General features: G+C 41.7%; 1 protein-coding gene across 3 annotated transcripts; it reads right to left on the bottom strand.

Annotated features, from left to right (window-relative positions):
• Window positions 1-536: 536 nt before the first annotated feature.
• Window positions 537-27,015, bottom strand: NAMPT (nicotinamide phosphoribosyltransferase). 3 transcript variants are annotated; one of them, XM_015849527.3, is made up of 12 exons: window positions 26,873-27,015; window positions 16,045-16,201; window positions 15,306-15,409; window positions 12,774-12,902; window positions 12,152-12,310; window positions 11,671-11,807; window positions 9,532-9,757; window positions 9,144-9,263; window positions 7,091-7,108; window positions 5,052-5,192; window positions 4,775-4,909; window positions 537-3,435 (listed from the first exon to the last, which is right to left on the bottom strand). In XM_015849527.3, exons 1-12 carry the CDS (start codon window positions 26,930-26,932, stop codon window positions 3,322-3,324), a joined length of 1,500 nt encoding a protein of 499 aa, XP_015705013.1. In that variant the 5' UTR covers window positions 26,933-27,015; the 3' UTR covers window positions 537-3,321. The 3 variants fall into 3 exon arrangements, with proteins under 3 accessions (XP_015705013.1, XP_015705102.1, XP_085411432.1); XM_015849616.3 differs by lacking the exon at window positions 7,091-7,108; XM_085555306.1 differs by lacking the exons at window positions 7,091-7,108; window positions 26,873-27,015 and adding an exon at window positions 24,022-24,066.
• Window positions 27,016-27,249: the final 234 nt, after the last annotated feature.

Here is a 27,249-nt window from a genome sequence, read left to right on the forward strand (position 1 = left end):
TACTAAGAGACAATATATAGATAGATACCAAAGCATTTTCACATAGACATGTGAAAATCAAAACATTTTTGAGAAAGGATTACGTGAAATGTAGGCAGTGGATAAGACCTTCTAGCGAATCCAATCACAAGTGCTCCATCTTCCCCATCCCTGGAGGCATTCAAGGCCAGGCTGGATGTGGCTCTGGGCAGCCTGGTCTGGTGGTTGGTGACCCTGCACACAGCAGGGGGTTGAAACCAGATGATCACTGCGGTCCTTTTCAACCCGGGCCATTCTATGATTCTATGATCTTTAAGCAGAACACACACAATATTGAACCACAGACATGCTCACACTCAGCTGAAAAGAGAGTTCAGTTTTCCTTCTCTTTTTTAGAGCAAAGTTGACCACAAACTGCATTGCAGCTGTGAGAGCAGCTCTTCTACAGCAGACTGTGACAGCACAGCTATGCTCCCCATCTGTTCAGCAACAAAGAGCACATGAATGAAGTCTGATGCCCAACATCACAACTTTAAGACACAGGCAAATGGCTCTTATTTTCACTGCCAGAACTAAACTTTATTTCCATGTGTATTACATACTTGTATTTGATGCCAAGTACATTAGAATTACTTTAACAGAGGATTTAAGTGAGGAATATTTATTCTTCACTAAACAGGTTAAGAAGGAATGTAAAAACCTACAGGAAAAAAAAATATGTTTCAACTTAGTTTTGATTTTGGCAATCCAAACAGTGAAGTACTCTTCTATTCTCTCCTCCCAGCTTTCAAAGTAGGAAAAAAACCAAAACATCTTTTCATAATCATGCAGCTCAAGAAAAATAGTTTTATAAAATCCATTTCTTATGCTAAATATGGCTACAAATAAGGTATTAACACAAAACTCCCAGTTCCTATTTTTAAATACAAATACCGTGTTCTATTATGAAATGGGGATAATTAAAATATATCGATGACTACAAATCTAGTAATTTAAAGCAAGCTTAAACATGCTGTTTGCTTTTATGTGGAAGGATTAGGATACCGTATGGTTTAAGCACTGCAGAAACTTCTGTCAACTCCTTGACGCCCAAAACAACAAGCCGTCAAACACAGAGAAACGTGTATTTGGGTCTGAATAGCACCGGGTGTTTTTCTCCCCAAGTCCCCTCTTTTAAACACATCAGCATTTACCAAGATGAGTGACATGACAACTTCCGAGAGTGACGTGCACACACAGAATTTGCTGTAAGACTCCAACGAGCAAGCTACATTTTAGACAACACCGAACAAATACTGATGCACATTGCGATACAAAAGAAAACAGTGGTTCCACAGCATATCCTCGGTTCCCAAATACAAAAATATCAGTTGTGGGTAGTTAATAGTTATCAAAATTTTTATTGGTACAGAATGAAAGCAGCATTTACTTCTTTTTTTGTTTGTTTTTAAACTGTACATCATAAAATTCCCCGGGACACGTGTGGAGGAGGAAAATAGGCTCTGTACTATTTACCTGCTATTGGTACTAATCCCTTCTTGGCCGAATACAAACGGTATCACTAACAGCAAAGGGAAGGTAGCTCCTCAGTGTGAAAGGTCAGCATCTAAAGCTCTAGTTTTGAAACAATACATCACTTAAATGTATAATTACACACAACAGGAGTGGGAAAACAAGTTTTTATGAACAAGAACTATTGAGACCGGGCATAAATACCTTAACCACAAACCCTAGAAAGATTCTGAATGCTCTGATGTGGCCCTTTTGGGTGAGAGAATAAAAACAATGAAGTATGGCTTTTCAATCTTCCTTTAAATGCATGTTTTGTATAACTTTTGTAGGCTTAAGCGGTTTCAGAGGACCTCTAACGTTTTCTTTTTACATCATTTCCTAATTAGAAGCATTAATTATATCAGTATATGAAGTCATTGACGGTTGATCATTAAAATACAGAAGCCGTTTGCTTTTGCTGTTGTTCTTTTTAAGTAAGGGAGGCGTTCCTTCTGTAGCGAGAGCCAGCCTACAGCACTAACATTTCAGAGGTTACTACATAGCTTCTCAAATGAAATCCTCAACAACTGCGTTTTCCAGCAGATATTTAGATCAAGCATATGCAGAGAGCTGGTACGACCAAGTGCAGACAGTTCAGAAGTCTGTCTCAAACACTGCTTACAGTTACCCTCTGCAAAAGGAAAGCCCCTCCTCGCCCCAGTGAGATGGGGGAGAAGGGGAAACAGCTCTGCCATTCGTGTAGCAGTTTGGCTAGCATAAAGTTTTATTAAAGTTGTTAACAAAAATAGTTAAACATTTTTTACAATTTAACATCCAGTCTGACAAAAGGCAAATCAATGAAAAAAATACAAAAAAGTAAAAAAGTGCACTACCGAGTCCAGTATTCTGCTTTAAAGTCATGTCACTTACAGTATATGAAAAATAAACCCAGAAGTGTAATTACTTTAAAATACACCGCTTCCATATTTCAATATTTTACACATATATTCTATAGTGGAAGAGGAGATCTCTTAAAAACTTTACTCTTAAAATATTGAGGTGCATATGCCAAGTGGGACAGACTTGGCAAGTTAAGTTGCAGTAGAGAATCCTTTCAAATTTGGCATTCCATTTACATACCTCACTGTGCCAGCGAGGCCTGTAAGTACCTAAACCTTCTAAAAAGAACAGTAAATCTCTTTTGATGCAGACTAACTGATACAGACAACTACAAGAAACGGTGAGGTCAGCAATTTTATCGGATCAGTAGGAGATACAAGTCCTGATTTAGTCGTCAAATGGTACAATGTCACAACAAACTTTTAAGGCCGTGTTTTATTTGCTGATTAATGGACAAAAGGCAATGGATTCTCCCCCCCACACCAAATATTTTCTTGAAAGTCTGTGCTCATAAAAATCATGAAAAGTTGGAAAGACTTACTTATTGAAACTTTAAATATATTTTACACAATCTTGTTTGTACAAAAATACAAGTTAAATATAAACATAAAGCAATCATGATAATTTTATGTAAATCCATTTTGTGATATTCTGTTATATATAAAAAAGTTCAGCTCTGTCTCATTTGTGAAAAGATCAATACCAGATTGAATCACTACTGGCAAAGGGCCCTAAAAAGCACACTTTAGCATTAAATATGTTTTACAATGTAAGTACCATTTCCTGATTTTATCTTTTCTAAAGGCTGGCAAAAGATAGGGCAGTATGTCCATAAACCAACAAATAATTTGGCTACAATGTCATAAAACACAAACACACAAATCTGTACAGTAAATCCAGTAGCTATGCAGTACATACTTGTTACACACATACACAGACATGGAATGAAACTTAGTGAGACGCCGTTTCTAGTTCACTGTTCTTCAGCCTGGCATTTTGTCTTACTTCATCAAATGAATACGACTTCGTTACTTTCCCATTCTTAAATACCGTATGAAGGAGATCCTGCAAGAAACACCGTTGATTTAGCAACGCTGATTTGGTTGACTCATGACTGCCATGATACCTGATCTTTTCACCTTCTGCTATCTCACACTGCCACACAGAAGAAAGGATTTAAGCTACCCTACACACAGACAGCAGTTTAGTGCTAAGTAGTCCCCGAAGCAAGCTGTCCACATCTGGCCAAAGACAGAACAACATAAGCTAAACAGACTCTGTTAGATTATCTAGGAGAGGAGACAACAACCAAGTCTTATGACTGAGTTGAAGAGGTTCCTCAACACTCATAACAGAGAATCTTACTATTATCTAATCTAGACCTCCCCTCTTTTAGTTTAGTAACATTATCACTTGTCCTATCATTGTACTTCCAGACACAGAGTCTGTTTCTTAGGTCTCTGCATCCAGAGCATGTTATCAATGGAGTTTGTTTGCTTTCTGTGTTTAAATTTCTCAGAGATGTCAGTTTAATGATTATTGTTGCATAAAACTGTGTGCCTAGTACTATTCCTCTGCCTTGTAGCACAGAAAACTCAAGATTCTTCCAGCTTTTAATGGCCGAAATGCAATTTGATAGCTTGCTTATTTTCAAACCTCTTAATTCAGGAAGAGACATGCAGTTAAACACTTTATTGCTCGCACAATGAAAAATTAAAGAGATTTCCAGCTGCAAGCCTGGAGACTGGCCTAAAGATCGTGTTTGTTTTACTGAAATAGCACTTAATTTTGTGATTGCAAAGAATTAACAAGGAAACTGAATTTGTGGATTAATTTACATCTTTGAAAACTGGGAAACTCCAGGCACAGCACATTAACACCTGAAGGAGCTGTTTTACAAATCTCAAATTGGAAAGCAGACACAAGTTCAATAAAATCTGTCCTTCTCCCCACATCCACCTCAGGACATGAATTTCACAACGTGGCTCATACAGAAATGCTTGGCTTGCATAATATTCTCATAGAACATCTCAAGTGGGAAGGGACCCGGAAGGATCGGTGTTTTGCCCTCTAGACCTTTCACTGTCTTCGCTGCCCCCTTTTGGAGGCTCTCCAATAGTTCCCTATCCTTCTAATATCCTACTACATTGAGATAAACTAGTTTTGGGGAACAAAGCAACACTCTCTTGTTTCTCAGCAGAAACAAAAGACAAATAATTGTACAACCTGGACATTCCAACAACATCCAGCATTACACTGTTACTGAATTCTGCAGCACTTCTGAAGTACTGAGACAGAAGTTGAACAAAAATACAATTTCACATTTTGGTTTTGATGAACTTTTCTTTTTTCCCCAGTCTAGTCCTACACAAAGAATGATGTAATAAGCCTTGAGAATTCATACCTGGCCATACTCTTCAAGATCTCCCTTTCCTTCTTCAAGTGTCACAAAATCCCCAGCAGGTGTCCTATGCAAGGACAGTCGGCCTTTCTTTGACCTTTTGTTTGGATCAGCTACCGGATCCTTGAAGACATTTACCTAAAATCAAAAGAACCATTGGGCTTTGTTGGAATTGCGTACCTTATGTAGATGGCAGTAATCTAACAGGAGGTATGAAAAGGTTTGTCAGGTGGGGAGGCCCCTGCTGAAAACATAATGGCAGAAGTAGTGTAAGACATACCCCAAGACCGTTGGTTACCACGTAGCTACATTTGAAGGAACAGTTTAAGAGATCTCTAGTTAACTTCTGCAACAAAGCTCCACCAGATCCAAAGGCGATATTTTCAATACTCCATTTATTCTTCTTCATTCCCTCCACAATCTAATAATAAAAAGAAAAATATGATAGAATATGCTCTCAGGCCATGCTGGTTTTCCATCAAAATAACGTACTACTTGAACAAGAACAACTGAGCCAACTAACATTCAGTTTCCAGGAGATGTACGTAACAATCCTGTCAATACTTGGCATGCAGCAGATCACTTAAAAACGGAACTGGAAAATCACATTGTCTAGAATTAAGAGTAGCAATTTAGAAATGGAGATCATAAAGCTGCTTAGAGCATGGTTTTGGCACCTTCTGAGGCAGATACAGATCAATGTGAACTGCACTAGTATTGACAGACAATTTAAAGCTTACTACAGCATTCCCCTCATCCCATTCTATCTACACAAACCTGACATCCCCCAGCCTGGAGTCATGGGTGTTGGGTTAGTCATACTCATAAATGGCCAAGATTTGTTTCCATAACTTGTTATACCTACGTAAGGCTAAAAAGGTAGTGACAGCCCCAGTAAGAATGTCTGAACTCATATCTCCTAAATATTTCACTAATAAAAGTAAAAGCGAAAGCTTCGGAGTTGGTGAAATAGCAAAGCCCCATCCATCCAGATAAAAGGAAGCTGAGGAGCAGAACGGAAGGATATAACCCATGGGCAACAGTGCAGTTGCAGAAGTGAATATCATGAGAAATCTGGTAATTTTTTGTGCATGTTCAGCCTCTTGCATCAAAAAGAAATGCCACGTTAAGAGATAACACAACTGTTCAGGAGCTGCTGATGTTAAGTCTTTTCTTTTAGAGACAGCTAAGGCAAAATGAAGCTTTCCAAAGGAAAGTAGTGGGGGTGGGAAAAAGTGACAACTTTCAGATAGCAGTAAATGGGTACCTAAAGTAAACAGAGTATTTATCCATCTAATTGCATGTAGACTGTCTCAATGGATACTCAACCTTACCCAGGGTATGGTTGGCCCTTTGGGCTGCCAGAGCACACTGCTGGCTCATGTTCAACCTACGCCCACCTATGAGCATTTGTTCTTGCTTTCACAGACCTAACTGTGAGAGAACATCTTAATCTTCCACAAGATATTTAACAGACATTTATTCTGCTGAGATCTTACTTTCCTCAGTCTAATGGTAACTGCTGACTCAGCCTCATCCAAGAAAGCAAGCAGAACTCTCAGGCCACCACTCCCATGACCTTTGCCTAAGGAAGGAGCCCTTTGGAAACTCTATATCTTGAGTAAATAGTGCCTCTGCACGTGAAAATCCTGTGCAATTTAGTAGTAGTTATCACATCCTTCCCAACAGCAACCCTGTACAAAAGGAGCATGTATTTTCAGGTGATTAGGTTCTCCTGGAAGCAGTTTTAAAAGGAGGATCCATACAAGACAAAGGGTTTGAGATCATTACAGTGCAAATAGAATTCTCTCTGATGCATTTCAGAAGTTGCTGTACCTGACAAAGAAAGGATGATAAAGAGGACTTTCAATATCCTCTCATCATATATAAAGCCCAGTAAGGCAGAAAGAAGCAAGCCTTGTTTCACAGATAGGGAATCTGCTTATTTATTGCTGACTTTTGATATGGCAAATGCTGGTAAACCCCACCTGGACTCTGATCCAGTTCTATCCTTCTGTTCTGAAGTCTCCCCAGAGGAAAAAACAATAGGGAACAATTTCCTGTCTCACATTTTCAGACCTACATAAAGAACAGTTCTGTTGTTAAGGTTTTGACCACCTCCTGCTGACCATTATGAGCGTGATTAACGATTGTGACTCCAGGTTAGAGGATTTTCTTTCTTTATAACCATTTAAAGACATCTGGAAATTGAATGTTCAACAGGAAATCCTTTGAAAGTGTAGTGTATTGTGGAGTTAGCAGATTGGAATGATTTTTGAAGTGAAAAATACTGGAAGAAAGTCAGAAAAGGTTCCTTACCTGTTCTACCAGCAATCCCTATTAAAACAAAGAATTTTAAAATCCAGTTTATACTGAGTTTTTTCTGTATTTTTCTTTCAGCTACTTCAACGAGACTGATCTGCAATTACTCATTCTAACTTTCCTGTTATACCCATTACCACTCGTCAGATCCATCACCGGTTGTGCCTAGAATCTAAGGCTTATATGGAATAATTAGAATGATCACTTCCATAAGGGTTCAGAGGGGGGGGAAAAAAGATGGTCCCAACAGTGCATTTGGGTTCATGTAAACTCCTTTTTAAAATGTATGAATTATATTTCAAGCTTTTTTTCTTTAAATGGCAAGCTATTATCCATTCTTTCACAAGTCAGCACAGTAACCTCGGTTTTGCTGACATAAAAGGAAAGAAAAATCCATGAAATTTTAAGCACGACTAAAATAGGTGCAAAGCTTGTGGTCTTGCTCCAACATAACTTGCTGCTGCCAAATTAGAAGTGTTAAGTGTTGCTTTCCTCTTTTTCTGCTTCCCCCAGCTCAAGACAACAGTTTATCTTGTATTGTGCCGGTGATTATTATCCTGCTTTATGGGACAACTTCATTCACTAAAAGAACCAAAAAATCAATTGCTTTCACCCAAGTTAGTTTGCTGTTACATCTGTGGCATAAATTAGTTTAATGGTCAGCAGTTCAACAACCAAAGCTGATGTGAGGTGCACAGTGATGTTACAGTCAGGCAAGAAGAGAAGGTGGCCACTAATCAGCAGTGAGTTATATCTACTCTGTGAGCCCTGTGGAATTGGACCCTCTATCCACTTCTACACATTACAGGTAAGTCTTTACTCACAGTCAGCAACAGTTGGAGGAAAATAACAACAAAAAAATTGCTCCTCCTGCCTTTTATCCTCTCCCATTAACTACTGGGATTATTTTTCTATTATAGAACTTTAAGAACAGTGCACTTTATCCTTCAACATCAATAGCTTTAAATAATGGTTCTGGTATTTCCACATTGTGCCCGCTGCCTCTTGTCCTGTCCCTGGGTACCACTAATCAGCATGGCTCCGTCTTTCTTGCACTGTCCCTTCAGGTATTTATACAAATGGATGAGATCCTCCGAGCTTCCTCTTCTCCAAGCTGAACAGATCCGCTCTGTCCCTTCTCATATGAGAGGTGCTCAAGTCCCGTATCACCTTTCATCTGATTACAACCAATGCTCTATGAGCTCATCACCTCTTTGAACTCTGTCAAGTATAACTGACAAAATGAAAACTTCGAGTTCCTACAAGAATTAACGGTCCAGATTTTTCATGAGTCTGTGACTAGTACATATGTGGCCTAACAATAGCACCAAGTTGTAGTTAAGTTCTGTTCTGAAGTCACTGTGAATGCTAAGTTTATTATTATATTGAACCACTAAATAACTAGATTTTGTCTTGCTGAGATGGTTCTCCAGCGTCATTACTCAAAGATTACGTATATTTACCAGATTCAGGCACCAATGCTCCAACTTGGCCACTCTGACTCAGACCACAGCCTAATCTGCTGTTCATTTGGGCTTTCAACAGCCCTCGCTCCACTGGTCACCAAACCAATGGACTCCTTACCTCCTTTACCTTTGTTTTTAAAATCCACACCTTCAAAATTCCAAGTACAAACACTCATCAGAGCATATGTACCTAATGAACCCTACCAGTTAATTACTACTATTGCTGTAGCACAGCAATCATGCAGCATGCTTTAAGTGTCAATGAGAGGAGCAAAAATTGCCAGATTTTTATCTGAATAAGGTTTGACTGTCAGGACAAAAGCAATCAAAAACATGAGACGGTGCAAGCAGAAGGGTTACAACAGTAAGATTAAGAGATGCCTTTTAGTTGTTTATACATCTTAATTATTCTCTGCGGGGTTTTACGGAACATGTTTTACATGGGAGGATATCACAGCCAGCGTCCAGGACAAAGGGAAAGGAGGGGTCAGTAGTGAAACTGCAACACCTGACTAGTTAGAACAGATTCCAGATTAAACAGCAACATTGCGGGTATCACCCTGACATGTGAACAGATCTCTCACCTCTTGCAACGTGTTGATATCCACACCATCCCCTTGAATAACTCTGAGATATGGTGGCAGCAATTTGTAGCCTTTAGAGTTCTCTGTGATGGGAAACTTCTTTCCTAAGATCTCCAAGACCTATGGGAAAAAAAAGAGCAAAACCGATAACTGTTATAAAAGCTTCAAGAAATCGTATGGAAGAATGCATTTAATGAAAACAACGAAGCAATTCAGACTGCAAAGGAGCTGCCATATCTATATTTAAGTGAGATACAAGTCTAGATTTTTCATAGTTACACAATTCAAAGCATGATACACTACAACATTAGGTTTACCAGCCAGCCAGCCGTTACAAAACAAACAGTTGTCCTTCCTAATCTCATATATAAAGAACATAAAGTGTTACCTTTAAAACAGTGTCGAGGGGATTCCCAGAATCTGGTCTAATAATAAGTGGTGCCTCTGGACTTCGGCCTTCAATTATATGCCTTAAGTCGTCGCCCCATATTTTTTCACAAGCATTATAAATGTCGTAGCTGTCACTAACCACAGATACAGGCACTGAAGAAAACTGTGTCACTATGTGTTCAAAAGCATCTTTTTCATGATCCTTCCCCCAAGCTGTTATGGTGCTGTCAAGTCAATAGGAAAAAGAAAACACATTAGAGCAGCATTTCTGATAAATCACACATTCTGTATTTCCTAGCAGAAATAAATCAAGATAAGAATATGTAAAATGATTACAGGGCAGCACAAATTACGTTCTTATGAGCTCTATCTTGCGTGGATAGCAAATATACCGACAGCAGCATGGATTCACCTCTGGCAGCTTAGACAAACACTGCATATGTGAAGCTTCTTTAACACGTGACTTAGTTTTACTTATTTACATTCTGCATTTGTGAGCTTCTCTTAGATCCGAAATGCAGACAATTAAGGAATTACAAATGCAAGAACAGACCATCTGCTCTGGCAACTTCAGACTATCAAATAGGAAATAGATAATTAGCAGCATAAATTAGAAAAAGTGTTAAGATTCTTCTAAGATTTATTTTGGATAACAATTTGAAACCACCAAGTTCCCCATCACAAAGCTTCCTCCAGAACCTCAGAGCATCACCCTTGGTACAAGGGTGCAGGCAAGCATATGAAACAGAGTTGCTAAGAGAGGCAGTAGGATCCTGAATGCCAGCTGATGTGCAGAGGCCTTCTGTAGGTGGCTGGCACAACTTACATCAATTATTTGCGTGTGAACAGAGAAAACACTTGTAGAAAACATCGGTGTGCAGTAAGAACTAACTTGCATTGCATTTTTTCCCCAAAATGCCAGCATTAACTTCTAAGCAGATGAGCCCTGAGTCACAGGACCAAAGAGAGAAAACAAAATCACTTGCCAGGAGGCTGGAGCGGTCACAAGAACAACCCTGGTGTGCCAGAATGAAGCCCTGCACATTCCAGTTCCAGAACAGCATTACAGCAAGGATCCAGAAAGTGAAATGAAATGAAGTACCTTTAAAGCTGATCCCTAGTCTATCAGAACAATTCCTGTAAGCTTTTCTGTTATCTTCCTTGCAATTCTGAATGAAAGCCTCTATTCAAAAGAACTATATTTTGTACTAGCTAAGAAAAAACAGAAGAGGTCTTTCCTTTCATTGTGCTCATTTCAGTCTGCAGATGCACATGTAACATCCACAGATTTGCACTCACTCCTGACCCTGCAGACGATTCCAATATCAAAAGCAGAGGTTTTCATCTCAAATGCCTGTTTGAGATTAACTCCTTACTCTCAAATTCACTCACAACAAATAGAGGATTATATTACTGGCTGAATCTCTTATGCTGATAGGAAACCTCAGAATGGGGAAAACATGCTAGGAATGTTGTACCTTATATGGCTTTTCATTTTACTTTAAGTGAAATTGTAAATGTGAAGTTCATGACATGTATCTTCAATATCTTTTACCTGTAAGCCATCAGGTTCCACTTCAAAAATAATCGTGTACATGTATCACAGAATCACAGAATTATCAAGGTTGGAAAAGTCCTAGAAGATCATCCAGCCCAACCATCACCAATACTTCCCAGCTAAATCATATCCCTCAACACAACATCCAAATGTTTCTTGAACACTCCCATGGTCGGAGACTCCACCACCTCCCTGGGCAGTGCATTCCAGTGCCTGACTACTCTTTCCAAGAAGTAATACTTCCTATATGTAGAATGATATGATATCGTGAGTTGGAAGGGACCCACCACAAGGATCATCAGCTCCTACTGCACTCTTTTAGGAAGTTTATAGTTTAAAAACATCTACAGTTAACAACAGCCACACCACTGTTGAGACCCTTAGAAAGCACAGAGGCATCGGTATACAACTTCAGCCTCAATCATCTGGGAATAAATGAAACAGATGAAGCAAAGCTTTCACTTTTCCTTTACAGTGAAAAAAAAAACAAAACTCAAACACATTCCTTGATACAAAGATGGGTAAGTTTAACAAAATGTACTTTTTCTGTTAAAAAAAGTTTTTTGCCACAAATCCTACCTGTGTTCAGCAGCTGGAACAGAATATCCCGGAACTGGATCTTTTGTTCCATAGTACTTCTTAATTAACGCGATTCCAGCTACAGTGTCTGTTCCTTTGAAGTTCACCAAATGAGCTGAAGCTCCTATTCCTGCAGTCTGAAAAATGAAGCAGCTTTCAGTTGCCAGGCTGAATATAGAAGCCTGGCTAGCACCAATTTGAAAGCACAGAACTCTGACTCGGTTCCTCTTTCGCCAACACACTCTTCATGCATTCACACAAGAAAGACAACGTCCAAGGAGAAGAAAGCTCTCCCAGTCTAATTCTGACACAGTTCAGGCACACGCCACGCACCCAGACCCACTTCCTCCACATAAGTCCAAACACAGCACTCTAAGAATTCACAGTTTCACTGTTGCACACAATTACAACTGTTAACAAATGCACACTGCTGTCCTTTATAGTTGAAATCAGACTTCACTTACAAGAAAAGCTGTATTACCTCTTGTGAAGAAACTCCCCTGTAGCCGAAGTCGTGCAGTTTATACTCCAGCCCTTCCAAGCTGCCAGAAGTCTCCAGCAAATATTTGGCCAAAATCTTTTTCTGCTCTCTAGAATTTGTAGCCACTGTGATGGGATACCACGACTGAACAAGAATAGTCTAAAGCAAAACCCCAAACCATTATTAGGCACATGTTGAGTGAGAATTTTTGAATCCTAAGTAAACATTCGCTCAGGTACAAAAAGGGATATTTATTTTCACCTCCCGTTCAGAAAGCCTCCAACAGTTTACTTTAGGTTAAAGTAATAAGTCTTTATAATACCTTTATAAGGCAGGGTAATATTAATCATCTCAAGAATTATTGCTCCCAAGCTACAGTCATATGTAATTCCCCTTCTCCTCTTTCCCTTACAGTGAAACTACTGCTATACAATTATAACAATCACTTGCCAGGTAGGAAGGAAAGGTCTACGTATGAGCTCTAAAGAAAGAATTGACGCTTATGTAAAGCAGAAAATGAAAGCTGTCAGAGACTTCCCTTAAGTCAATACAGGATTCAACCCTTAATTCAAGTGCATTAATTTTTATTTAGAAAAAATCATGCTAGCTTTCCAAGACTGACCTCAATCCAATTTGTGAGCCAGTAGCATTCTGGATCTGTGTTTTCTACTGTGAAGAGAACATTCCCTCTGGGAATGACAGAGCCCTCGGGAACAGCCTTTATTTCTATAGGAAGATGGCCATCATATTTCTGTGTGAGAAAGAACCGTGTCATTAGGCAACAGGACAGTTACACGCTACTTCTCTTACTTGATTGCAGTATATGAAAATCAGTCCGCAAGTCTCCTGATAAAGCTTTTTAGTTTTTTCTTTCAAATCTAAAAATATTAAACTTTATTCAGATTCTGACCAGTTTGAATAAAAAAAGCCAACATAGGAATAAAAGAGGAGAACTCTCCAATATAAAGAACAAAACAGTTTCTTCATCAAATCAAATGAAGGCTTTCAGTTGCATTCCTTGTGCAAACTGAGGCAAAGGGGCTTAAATATTACTTAACAATACATAGACTCTATTCACAGAAATAAGAAATACTTGCTGCTCATTTTTCTTCACTGCTTTCACCTGAAGAAAGAAAAAGAAGTTTAGCTGCTCTCTAAGCCTTTAAAAAGCTGCAGTAGTTTTGCTTGGCACAGATGTGGATTTGTTAATTTATTAGAATAGGATCTACTAGAATCTACTTGAAAGAACGTTTTATCACCTCAACTATTTACTAAACACAAAATCCAGTTCTTAAGTACCATTCTTCTGTCAAATTCCATCTTTCATCCCTGAAAAACCAAATATTCTATGGAATAAACCTTTTGCAAAAAGTCAGTTGTCAACAATAGCTTTAAAACAGTGATTAACTGGGTTTTTCAGACTTGGAGATGACTGTGCTGGTTTAATAAAGGACAGTAAGACCTTCCAAAAGGCTCAAAAATATTCACTAATGATTCAATGAAGATAAAAATACACTTAAGAGGAAAAAATGCCCAAGAGATTTAGAAGTCCCTTAGGGTCTGATTTTATCCGTGAAAAGCAATAAGGTTGTAACATAGCAGTACAGTATCATCATTTTCAGTTGTAATAAGGTGTCTTGTAATAAGGTGTCTTCCCAGCAAACACTGAGTACAATCTGGTACACATGTCAGGCAGAATGCTAACATTTTTCCTCTACACTTTACCTAGTGCAAGAAACGAGATAACAGAGCCAAAAAGCAAGCAGTGGTAACTTTATAGAGGTACAAAGAGCAGAAGGGCATAAAGCACACAAAGGGAACATACTTTTCCAGTTTGACACACATTCGCATTTAAGATTAAAAAGGGGAAATCATATTTGTTTGACTATGACTCTTGTGGCAAGAAAACCTGAGCAATGACAACAGTGTTCACAGGGTGCATGTTCAATGGCTGTTTTAACTAAGGCAAAGGTATGCACTGAAATGGCATTAGTTAAACAGTGTTAAAACTCAGTGTAGACAGTCACTCAGCAGAACGAGTTATCAATTCAGTTTAGAGAAAGAGGAATCAAGATTACTTTAAGTACATTTTGGAGGGCAGTCCACAAGGTACAGTGTAGCTTAAAATAAGAATGCAGTTTGAATTCACATCTGTTGTTATTTCAAAAGGAAATAAGGCTGCTGTGAACCTCTGCATAAGTATCTCTTTGCAAACAGTGGCTCTCCTGCACACATTATGGCAACCCTTGCTGCAAGATGATATCCATAAATCAATCTATCTATCTATCTATCTATCTATCTATCTATCTATCTATCTATCTACCTACCTACCTACCTACCTACCTATTTATATCTACATCTATCTACAGATCCCAACAGATGCCACCATAAAATGCATTCAGTCAGGGTAGCAATAGGAAAATAAACTCAAGGGGCTAAAAATTGTTTCCAGGCATCAAATGACGTTCATTAGAATTCACAGTGAGGCTTAGTATTTAATTCATCCGCAGTGATTAGAACTGCTCTGAAGAATGCTGTTAGTCTGAATATGCTGCTTTTACACACAGAGATGTTTGCAATTACTTGAAGACTGACATATTTACAAACAAAAGAGAAAGAGGATAAAATGTGGAAAGACTTGGAGGGATTTATGTGTCAAGTCTTGTATTTCATAACAGAGTTGAACCAAAGCATCTCTGACAAAACTTGATGAACAAAACAACTGAACAAAACACATTTACACGTTTTCTGGAACACAAGCAAAAAGTTGTAATGCTTTCTGCATTAGTATTACAACAGTTATGATGAGTTACAGACAGCAATACAAATGATGCAACCAACCACTAGGCGCTAAATTACGAACAGAGATTGGTCAACAAGTCCCTGCTTACACTCTAACATAGCTGATGGCAGCTGTAAGTCCTTAGCTCCTCCAAAGCCATATCTGTCATCTAAGAAAGGATGGACATTGCTTTTCTCTTACAATTAAATGATAATTCTGTGACGGCTGCCAATTCCTGCACACTGTACATAAAAAGCTACACCTACCCACTCTTCATTATTATATCTTGGTTTTAAAAAGAGACAGCCATATCTATTTTGCAGTTGATTCATTAAGTCTTTGTTATCTTGTATTATTTTCATAAAGTTTTACCTCCAGAATATAGTTCCATCCCTTTTCATTGAAGACATCATCTTGAAAGTGCTCCCTATACACTTCTTTGGCTTCCTTGATTTTTTCTTTGGTCACCACTTTACCTGTGGTTTCAGAAACAAATAAAAGCTTAGAAAATAAATAACAAGAGGTTACATACAGAAGTGTTATTTTCCCTCAAAAAATAAAAAATAATAATAATAAAAAAAAGACACAGAGAACACATCAAATGAAGTATAGTAGCTTGTTTAAACCAACTTTATTATGTAGATTATGATGCTCATGAAGCCAACAGCATAAATCGACTTGTGGTCTGCAGGTGGCTCAAGGATAATTTCAGATCTCTTGTCTTTTATGATAGCTAATAACTCATCATGAGTTTTGTTTACCGCTGGTTTTCATGGGATGGTATAGCAATTATGCAACTCAATACACTCCACAAGACATAGCCTGCCTAGCACAAGGCTCCAGCTCTACTGCTCCAGGAGAATCCCTGTGGAGATGCCTTAAAAATCAGTCTCTGATTAAGCACTTCTGTGATAGAAACAGACAGACTAACCTGATGACTTGAGAAAGCACTGCTACTGCTTTAGGAATATTTGTCTATTTGCAATCACATAAATACATACCAACCAAGATAATCTGCAATTGCTTAAACCATATGACTTCAGTAAGGCTTGATAAAAATTAAGGTATTTATATTTACAGCTGTATTTATGTTGGAATTTGAGATAGTTACCTTTTAAGTATTTGTTCAGAATGTACTGCAAACCGTAAAAAACAGTTTCTTCATACTTCACTTTCCTTAACTTGGAATTTTCAGTCTTCTTCTCACGACATTCAAAGTAGGAATATACTTTGCTTGTGTTAGGTGGATATTGCTTGTAGTGTGTAACCTACATTAAAGAAAACATCAGTAAGTGCTTGAAACAACACTGTAAAGCACAACAGTAATCAAAAGTCATTGGGCATATCATGGTTTTCAGCAGAGCTCTACCTTTGTATGTTAGAGCTTACAGGCACTCCAACTCTTCCGACCTATTCCTCCATTAACTCTCTACACAGTGAGCATTTAGGGGATGTCCCCTCCAGCAGTTTTCTTAGATTTTCAGTTCAGAAGTCTGTATCCCTTACCTTTCTTTGTTTCTACAACAAGACTTTTGTTCCCTCAGTACCCTTCATGGTCAGCTCCTTCACCATCCACACAACTTTGCTTTGATCAACTGGGGGTCACCGTGCAGCAAAACCTGAAAAGGTGCTGATGGAACATCTACACTTTTCTGAAAGGCCCAGATTTAACCATGAGGTCAGTGTAACTTAACGGCCCAGACCAAGAGCATAATCCTGAGAGTCAGGTGTACACCAAATAAAGACTGCACCAGAAAGGTATGCCAGTACATTTGCAGCAATGTATGGCAGAGGAGAAAGAAGACCCCTTATAAATGAATTGATTAATATACTTCAAATCTTCCAGTTACATTTAACCCCTCTATGAGCTTGTGTTTCAGCCACTGCAAAAGTAGATGAAAAACTGGACAGAATGGAGAGCAATCAAGAAGATACAACAGACAAACTGTCTACCATGCTTAACGCTGATGGATCCATGGTGGTACCAGATACATCTGATAGAGTCCAGGATTCCCAAAACAGCCTACTGGAAGGGTTGATCAACTTGGCTTCCTTACAAACTGCATCATCCAAAGTCTCAGATATCAAAAGAAGACGTCCTCTGGCTCATGCAAGTCACAACATTAAGACTATATCGCATTTTGCCTTGTGATGTTACCCTATGTGACCATGAAGAATATACAAAGAAGTGGCATAAAAAACGCACTCCTGCACTTCAAGCATGGGTAAAAGAATTGCAAGACAGATCAGCCACCAAGGTGAACTTTTCCAAAAAGGTGATTTCTCCAGTTGCTGTAGGACACAGCAATAGCCGTAAGACCTACAGAGGTAACAAAAAGAGGGGCCCTGCCCCAGCTGGTGAGGGAAAGGGATAATAGAGTGTATTGGACTGTGTGGATTAGATGGCCTGGCACCTCAGAACCACAGAAATACAAGACCCTGGTGGACACTGGTGCACAGTGCACTCTAATGCCCTCAAGTCACCAACAGACAAAATCAATTTATATTCATGGGGCTACTGGGGGTTCCCAAGAGCTGACTAGGTTGGAGGCCAAAATAAGCCTTACTGGTAGAGACTGGCAAAAGCACCCTACTGTGACTGATCCAGGGGCTCCCTGTATACTTGGTATTGATCAGAAGGGGATATTTCAAGGATCCCAAAGGGTATCAGTGGGCCTTTGGAATAGCTGCTGTAGACACAGAAGGTGTTAAGCAGCTGTCTTTTTGCCTGGCCAAATTTGTCTGCTGTGGGGTTGCTTTGAGTAAAAAAACAACAGGTACTGATTGCTACAAAGATGGTGCACAGACAGCAGAATTGCACCAACAGGGATGCCTTGGTCCCCATCTATAATTTGATTAGTCAGCTAGAGAGTAAGAGAGTGATCAGCAAAACTCACTCACCTTTTAACAACCCCATATGGCCGGTGTGTAAAGCCAGTGGAGAATGGAGGCTGACAGTAGATTACTGTGACCCGAATGAGGTCACACCCCCACTGAGTGCTGCTGTACCAGACATGTTAGAACTCCAGTACGAGCTGGAGTCAAAAGCAGCCAAATGGTATGCCACTACTGACATTGCCAATGCCTTCTTTTCCATTCCTTTGGCTACAGAGTGTAGGCCATAATTTGCTTTCATTGGAGGAGCATTCAGCATCCCTGGTATCATTTGCCCCAGGGGTGGAAACACAGCCCAACCATTTGCCACAGGTTGATCCAAGCTGCACTGAACAAGGTGGTGCTTCTGAGCACTTACAGTACGCTGATAACATTGATGTGTGGGGCAACACAGGAAGGGAAGTTTTTGAGAAAGGAAAGCAAATAATCCAGATCCTTCTGCATGCTGGTTTTGCTATTAAACGAAGCAAAGTGAAAGGAACTGCCCAGGAAATTCAGTTCCTAGATATAAGGTGGAAAGATGGGTGTCGTCACATCCCAACAGATGTGATCAACAAAATCACTGCCATGTCTCCGCCCACTAATAAGAAAGAGACACAATCTTTCCTGGGTGTAGTGGGCTTCTGGAGGATGCAGGCTCCAAACTACATTGTAAACTCATTGTAAGCCCCCTTTACTGAGGAGTGGACTTAACTATGCATACTACTGCACAGGTTACTCATGACTGCGACACATGCGCCACAATTAAACAATCAAAGAGGATGTAACCTCTATGGGGGGGAAGGGTGATGACAAAAGTATAAATATGGGGAGGCATGGCAGGTTGATACATCACCTTGCCACAGGCTCACAATGCTAAGTGTTATGTGCTTACCACAGTGGAGGCAACCACTGGGTGGCTTGAAACATTTGCAGTACCCCATGCTACTGCCCCAAACACCATATCAGGTCTTGAGAAACAAGTCCTGTGGCAACATGGCACCCCAAAAGACTTGTAGGAGATAATGGGACTCATTAAAAAAATTATGTTGTAAATACTTGGGCCAAAGATCATGGCATTGAGGGGATTTACCATATCACCCAACACGCACCAGTCTCTGGTAAAATCAAATGATACAGTGGGTTGTTAAAAACCACATTGAAAAGAATGAGTGGTGGAACATTTAAGCACTGGGAGAAGCATTTGGAAGAAGCCACTTGGTTGGTCAACACATGAAGATCTATCAATTGCAATGGTCCTGCCAGCTCCCTACATACTGCCAAAGGAGATAATGTCCTTGTAGTACATGTAAGGAACATATTGGGAAAAGCAGTTTAGTTCTTTTCAGCTTCCAGGAAGGGCAAGCCTCTTTGTGGAACTGTTTTTGCCCAGTGACCTGGGTCCACTTGGTGGGTGATGTTCAGTGTGTGCCACAAGGGAATCTGATGCTGGGGCAGTGCAGTCAGTAATTGCATGTATACATACGTATGTACTGTTAGAACTGTATACTTGGAATTTTTAAAACAGTGGGCGATTTTCCTTTCAAATTTAACTTCTATTTAGTATTTCACTGAGCTTGGATAATCAACTAGACTGTGCAATTGCATCTTCTGGTTCTTCTATAGCAGCAGTTGTGTTTGGGTTTCCAGTGCTGCAAGGAACAGTCAAATAAACAAAAAAGTCAATTTATAGATCTTTCCATTATCTTTACTTGTATGAAGTTTCCAAGGCCAATCAAATAAAATCCAGGCTTGTAATAGCAAGTTGTGTGCCTTCACTTCAAACAAAGCACTGCTGAGCAGATGTTAACAGCATACAGACTCTTCTGCTCCAGCTCCACAGCCGCTCCAAAGGGAGAATTACCAACTAGTTCTCAGACTTAGTTCTAACTATTTGGAAACATCTCACTCCATAAACTGCGACACGTGTGTCCCCAGTTCTAGGCAGAACTTCCAAAAGAAGTAACAATGCCAGCTGAGACAGTTCTGCTCACATATAAGCACACAAACACAAAACCCACCACCATAAAAAACTACTCTGGAGCATTCTGGAAACATATCAGGTCCTTCTGACTAATGGGAGTATGAACATACACACAATTCCCTTACAAACAAAAGTTATTAAATGGTCTCAGAGGAAAACATGAATCAAGTCAGAAAGTTCATTTGCTGCCACACAAGTTACTGTGACAGCGTGAGAAGTTCTGGTCTTTTCTTTGACCATGCAAGGGACAGGTCTTTAAGCTGGAACTTCATTTGATCACACTGCTTCCAAACACTGCCTGACTTTGTTTTCATTCTTCATCCTGCCGCGATGCTGCAGCTTAGTGATTTCAGAGTGAGCCCTCAGCACAGAGCTGAATGAAGATGTATACAGCAGACACTCCAAGAACAATTCCCAAACCAGTACCTGAATTCCTGGAACGTCCTCTGGAACAAAACAACGTAATGTTGTTTTATCCACAGCAATTCAAGCAAGGCAAAACACCACATCCATGTGAGTACGCATACTCAAGTCTCTTTAATAAAGCTTAATGACCCAAGTTACTAAGACAGGCAGGTATTTGCAGTTAACATTTGCTTTATAATGAAAGCTTGCATGATCTTCCGCTACTGTCTTTGAAACAATCTCTGGCTTCAGTCATTTAAAGACATCTCCTCCAGCCAGACATTCCTGTCTATCAAATGAGTTACAGGTCCCAGGGAAACTTACATAGCACAGCGCACACACACTGAGTTGGTGCCACCTTTCCCCGATGCATTTAAACACTTTTCCGTAGAGTCTTCCCATTCTAGCTCTGCTCTGAAGCATAACAGCAGAACAGGGTGCTCTGACAGTACAGCAGCAGAACATGAGGGCTGAAACCCAGCTGCAAAGCCAACAGCCAGAGGTATCCTTCATGTAGCATGGCTGGGGAGACTGCTCCTCCAGACCACCTTGCAGCAGATTCAGCCCAAAACCAAAGAGATAAAACCCAAGAAGAACAAAAAGCAAAAAGAAAACCCCAAATGAACATCTATCAAATACTAAATAACAAGTTCTGCTAATTTCTCTAACTTCAGATTAGATCTCAGTCTAAAAATATGCAACTCTTAGCATCCAAAAAAGTTACTTCTAAGGATGCAAACTTATGTAAATTTGAAAGAAATCGATATATTTATCAATTAAGCTTCATCAGAAGACAGAATCTGTTTTACAAGTTATATATGAAAGACATAGTTCTATTCTTCACACGCTAAAACCCTTTTAAACAGTGAAAAACACACCTCCCTGGCAATTAAGTGATTTTACATCTAACCAGTCTTTGTAATTTTGAATAATTTGTGCTTCCTTTAATACTCCACAAAGCTACAGGCTTCCTCTATAAAACCAAAGCACCCACTGGGTGCCCACAAGGCCCTTATGGACTTTATGGTCCTCAGACACAACCTCAATCTTACAGCACCACACCTTCCAACCACCGCTTACTCTAGGTAAGAGAGAAGGCAGGCGAGAAGGCAACCACAAAACCCATTTCCCCCCACTCTTGTTGTGTTTAACCATAACAGCAAGGCTCCAGATCCACTATGCTAAGCCACATCATCATTGTACACCTCAAGGACTCACCCATCAGCCAAAAGCCCTTTGTTTATCCTCTGCTGTGTGTGCAAGCTACCAGGCAGGGTGCTGATCCTAGAGGGCACATCTGTCTACAACAAATCATGATGGCTCTGTTCATTACTGGGGATTTTTGGACACCCGGGGCATGGGAAATAACACCTATTTACCACAGTGATGGTAAGAAGGTTGTGCAGGGAAGTCAAAAGGCAGCCTCATCTGGTAGGTGATAACCCTGCTGTCAGCAGGGGGGAATTAAACAGGCTTTGAGGTCCCTTCCAACCCAAAATAAATGTAAAAGAATCCAAAAAAGGATCAAGCCTTAGGAAACAGGAACACTTCACAGAAGAGCCAGAGGACACCACTGGGGAAAACAAAAAACATCCCAACACACTATCAACCCCACAATAAAAGGCTACGAGGCCCTTGGAGAACAAAAGCTATGCTTGTGAAAATACCTGAACTTTCCTTGTTGCCAGATGATATGCTGAACCTGCCTGTGAGCTGCAGAGTGTAGAAAGAACAACTGATGACAACAGATGGCATTTGAAATGTATTTCAGGCGACTTACAGATTGAGACAGCGTTGATAAATCTGTGCTTTCAGGTACTGGGTGACAGAAGCTGGACCTGTACAGACAAGCTCTTGATAAGCAGCAGTGACTCTAAGCTCTATAGGAAACTCCCATTTCTACAGAAACAAACAAAGACCAAGCAGAAGCTCCTACCGAGATTAAGAGACCCTTACAAGAAAACAGAACTCCAAAATACATTCAAAGGTCTTTTGATACTTAGTTCAAAGACTGTGACTTAGGTTTTGTTTCAGCAAACAGCCTTGGAACAACCTTCTATAACAAGGCTGTGAATTATGTCTGAAATAGAGCACTTTCACTCTCCAGTTGTGATAGCTCCTCATTGAATTCAATCCAAATGAAGGTGCATACTGGACAAATAATACCTCTACTCAACTAAACGTAGAAGAAAAATAATATGAAGCACAAAATGGATTTAGAGCAGCCACCCAAGAAAATACACCAACTCTAAGTTGTTAGAATTTAAGAGAAACAAATTAAGAGTTATTTAGAACAAAACAGTGAGAATGGAGAATTGTATTTTATATTAATATAGGTTGGGTAAAAAACCGTCTGGAATAAGAGTCTCTGTTTACAAGCTTTATTGTAAAGGGTTTGAAATTAAATTCTTTAAGAACATTATTTATGTCCATACATACCAACCATTTGAGAATATGAGAAACCCAGCTCTGACCTCAGTGGAGAAATCTGGTGTGCTCACATTCCTGCTGCTCAGCTGGGTGCTATTGCAACCCATCAGAAAGATGCTTCTATGCTCTGTAGCAAAGAAAACAATACTCTGCATATCTAGCCAGCAGGGGCTGGCCTGTATTGTACCTCCACAAGAGATAATGCCAGCTCAACTAAGAAGGTACTTGAGCTTTCTGTAGTTAGTGTGAAAACTCTTTATTGCAAAATAGGTATAAGAGTCCCGTTCCTGAAAGCCAGATGCTGTAGCCAAGCTTAAAGGAGCATAGTCCTGGTGGGCCACTCAACCGGGGCACTCCAGGATCTGCAGCACATCACTGGGGCATGAATTATGGGCTGGTCAACATCCTGCCAGCCTCACTCACATGCTAAAATGGGTTAAAACCATGACAGCGTAGGTGAACATTGACCCAGACTACTCTGTAAGTGACAAACAAAAGGAGAGCCACTGCAGGATGTGGTATCAGAATGAATGAACTGTACTGGAAACTATTTATCTGGGGGATTCTCACCCCCAAATACAGTGTGGTGAGTTAGATAACTGTTCTGCAGCAGTGCCTCAAGCATTTATCCTGGAGAGACCTGTATGAAGCACCTCTAAGATTGTCTCTTGTTCTAGCATTACCTGTCATTTGAAAACTCATAGGAAAAGACAGAGGTCATGATTTGAAAGACCACCTGACTTTATTGGGTTTAACTGATAGAGTGGTTCAAAGCAGAGGTTGCCAATAACTTACATGGAAGGTGCAGTTAACGAATAGCAGAGGAAATGAAGCAGTACTGAGGATAAACTAACACAGGCTATGACTGAGACTGAAGGCTGGCTCTGTATCACTTCTAATGCCTCTGTATTTTAGTATACCCATTATCTCTTATAGGCTGAGAAATAAGAGGAAAATGAGCAAAAAAACCTAAGGAATCAGTCAGTACTATGTTAAATAATGAAAGTACGTGCACACAGACAGATAGATTTATATGGAATCTGCACACAACAGCAAGATGCTTTAAGGGACGATGTTCACGTTCACCTACAAAACAAGGTCAAGTGTAAGCACTGTAACTAAAGGTATTCTGAAATGCACAGAAAAGATATGATGGTTTTAAAGTAGCACTTTACAGCAGATTCTTCACCAAAAAAATCCCATGTTTTACAACCATGTTTTTACACCAAGAGATTTCAATTATATATAGAAATATAGGTGCAGCTAATAATAGTTTGCCACCATTAAGTACTAATCAAAACCAATAAGGAATAGTCATGACAGTTCCTCGCATACCTGCAGCCTTATAAATAAAGAACGTACAGGCTGTCAGAGCCTGAGAATAAACACACTCACATGAAACACTTCTGAAGTGCTCTTCTGCATCCACGTGGAGTAAAAGAAGTCACTGGAATGACACACTTAATATTCAACACAGGAGATGCACACTGTTGGTTTTTTTGTTTTTTTTCAATAAAAAAAGAAGAAAAATAAAAGAAAGAAGAAAATATCTTTAAGCTTCCTTGAAGCATCCAGAAAGAAGTGAATTCTGACACAGATCTCATTTGCAGTCTAGCTATCAAGTCAGTTCCTCCTATGGGGTAACTGCATGACAGCTTATTATAGCTATCAGCTTAATTACAAACCATCCCAAGCAGCAGTAATACGGCCCATTGCTGGTAACAACATAAGCTATTACTGGTTTGGCAAACAAGGTTCGGTCCTTCTGACAGTCCTGCAGCTTACACTGCAGCCGTGCATCCATCCCTGACACCTGCCCACTAAAACACCCTTCCAGGCCAGCTCTCCCACAGCTCTCAGGTGATGTATTGTCTGGAAGGTTTGTGGCCTGTACACAAACATGGGATAAACAGAGAGCTGGGAAGCAAAGAGAAATCAGGCAGAGGCAGCGTGTCAGCAGCATCAGAGATGAAGAAGGTGGAAGACTTTGCTGGGAAGCACAGTGAGTCACAAGGAAGGCAGGACAACACAACGGTCCTCACAGGAGCTTCAAGTGTTTCCCTTTTCCAGCAAATATTGTGTCACCAGCAAGACATTTCACCACTGAAAGTATAGTGTCCCTACTGGACATTGTCACAAAGCAGTTCCTCAGGCACTGCTGCATGGATTAATATCTTGCAAGTCTTATGATCCAAAGAATTAACAACTGCTTTCACTCACCAGTGAGATACAAACACACCGCACTGCGTGACCACCACAGGCCTGGCAGCAGAGGCACATAATAGGGAAATCACTGCTGGAAGACCTGCGGAAGCTTAAGAATCTGCAACAGAGCACTCACATTGTCCCATATTGCATATAAACCAATGCCATAATGGTGGATATAGAAGAAATACTGGGTGGGTACAGGAAAAAACAACTCCATGAGATCAATTTGTCCTAATAGCACAGTGTGTAACTCCTGCAAAAAGCCTGATGTTGTAGACTACCTGATTTTTTAGTACAGCTGTACTGAAAGTGCTTCCACTAAGTGAGCTTCATTGATTAGGAAATGACAGTATCGTTCAGGGAACAGGTAAGTGATGTGTGCCCCTGTTACCTAACAGGATAAAAGCAACTACTTAGGTGTTGCTCAAAGATCTAAGAGTTCTTAAAGGTTGGAATAAAGCATGGGGAGACAATGTGAAAGTTCCTAACAGAGCCAAGAAGGCAACTCCAACTGGTTTTGATATAAAACACTCCCAACTGTCACTGAGAACTTAACCCCAATTCAGTCTGAACTGGGACCTTAAAGCCCACCAGCCTAATCCCCTGCCGTGGGCTGGCTGCCCCCCACCAGCTCAGGCTGCCCAGGGCCCCATCCAACCCTGCCCTGAGCTCCTCCAAGGATGGGGCACCCACAGCTCCATGGGCAGCTGTGCCAGGGCCTCACCACCCTCTGAGTAATTAACTTCATCCTAACATCTAAGCCAGATCTCCCCTCTTTCAGTGTAAAGCCATTTCCCCTTGTCCCAGCACTATTAGTTTGTCCCCCTCCTTCAAGTGCTCCCTTCAAGTACTGAACGGCCACCACCAGGTTTCTCTTCTCCATTCTCAATAAGTCATTCCAGCTCTCTTAACACAGAAGGCCAAAATGTAGTTCTTAGGAAGCGTCATCATCAGATTGAGCCCTTAATGAAAGTGGTTTCCAGAGTCTCATAGAAGCCTTAGGATGCTTGGAAAGAGCCACACTGAGGTTCTGTTGGTGTCTCCTCGTGTTCCAACTCACCTACCTGCAGTCTGTGATGGTATGTGCTACAAACTCCTTCACAACAGGGTCCCTTTGTATAACATCAAATAACGATGGTATCATCACACCCTGAGACATGAGCTGGCAGAGATGGCAACACAAACCAGCAACCAGAGCACAAAAGGGGCCTCCTGCCCCAGGATTCCCCAGCGGCAGGACCCGGCCGTGCTATAGCATCTCCCGTACTCAGCTCCGTGGGGTATCGGCACACACCCGACCCCATACGAGCGGTCAGAGCTTTAAGGGGCGACAGCGTTAACGCACGCTGTATAACGTAGCGGTGTTCAGGGCACCGACCGCCTCCCTGACCCCGCAATTCGGCTCCTAAGGACAAAAAGTTGGTTCTTTCCTCCCGGAGTCACAGCCGGTACCTGCGGCCGGGGCTGCCCGCCATGGCCGTGCCCGGAGCCATGTGCTCTGAGCGGCACCGAGCACACACGGCGCTCGCCCCCGGGCGCGCTCCCGTAGCGCTGCGCCTAAAGGGGCGGCTGGGTCAAACCCCGCGGCCCGGGGCGGAGACAGCACTTCAACCGCCGCCTCCGAGCGGACACACGGAGCCGCCGCCGCAGCGAACGGCCGCGCCACGAGCGGCTCCGCGGGGCCGATCCGCCCCGTTACAGCGCCGCCCCACGGGCCGCACGTGCCGCGGCTGAGCTGCCCGGTGCCGCCATGGCCGAGCCGGGCCGGGCCGCGCCGCTTTCACTTTCTGTCTCGCCCCGCGGGCACCGGGGCCACACGGAGCCCGACGGAGCCACACGGAGCCACACGGAGCCCTACGGCCGCTCCTCCCGCGCCGCCCCGAGGCCGTGCGCGCTCGCTGCCTCCCTCCCTCCCTCCCTCCCGCCGCGGAGCCGGCGGAAAACGGCAGCGGCCCGGCCCCGGCGGGCTCACGGCTCACGGCGCCCGCAGAGGTGACCCCCCGTCCGGCTCCGGCCCCGTCCGTCCCGCCGCGCCCACCTTGTACGAGTCGGTGGCGAGAAGGATGTTGAACTCGGCGCCCGCCGCCGCGCACTCCATGCCGCCCGGCACCGACAGCAGCGGGCTGCGCCGCCCGGCCCCGACACGGACACACGGACACAGCGCGCTGCCGCCAGGCGCTCGGTGCGGGGAGGGGGCACAGAGGAGAAAGGGGGGACGGCGGGGGGCGGGGCCGGGCGGGTGACGGCCGAGGGGGGCGGGACCTCGCCGTGTTCTGGGCTCCGATTGGTCGCAGCGCCCGGCGGCTGGAGGCCGTGACGTGACGTCAGCGCGCGCGTGGGCGGGGCCAGGGCGGGAGCGGGCTCTGATTGGACGGGCGGTGCCGGGGTTGGGGGGGCGGCGTGACACTGGGCAGA

The sequence above is a fragment of the Coturnix japonica genome, chromosome 1 (assembly GCF_054131305.1).
Source record: "Coturnix japonica strain WE chromosome 1, WE-NBRP24, whole genome shotgun sequence".
NCBI classification, from domain to species: Eukaryota; Metazoa; Chordata; class Aves; order Galliformes; family Phasianidae; genus Coturnix; species Coturnix japonica.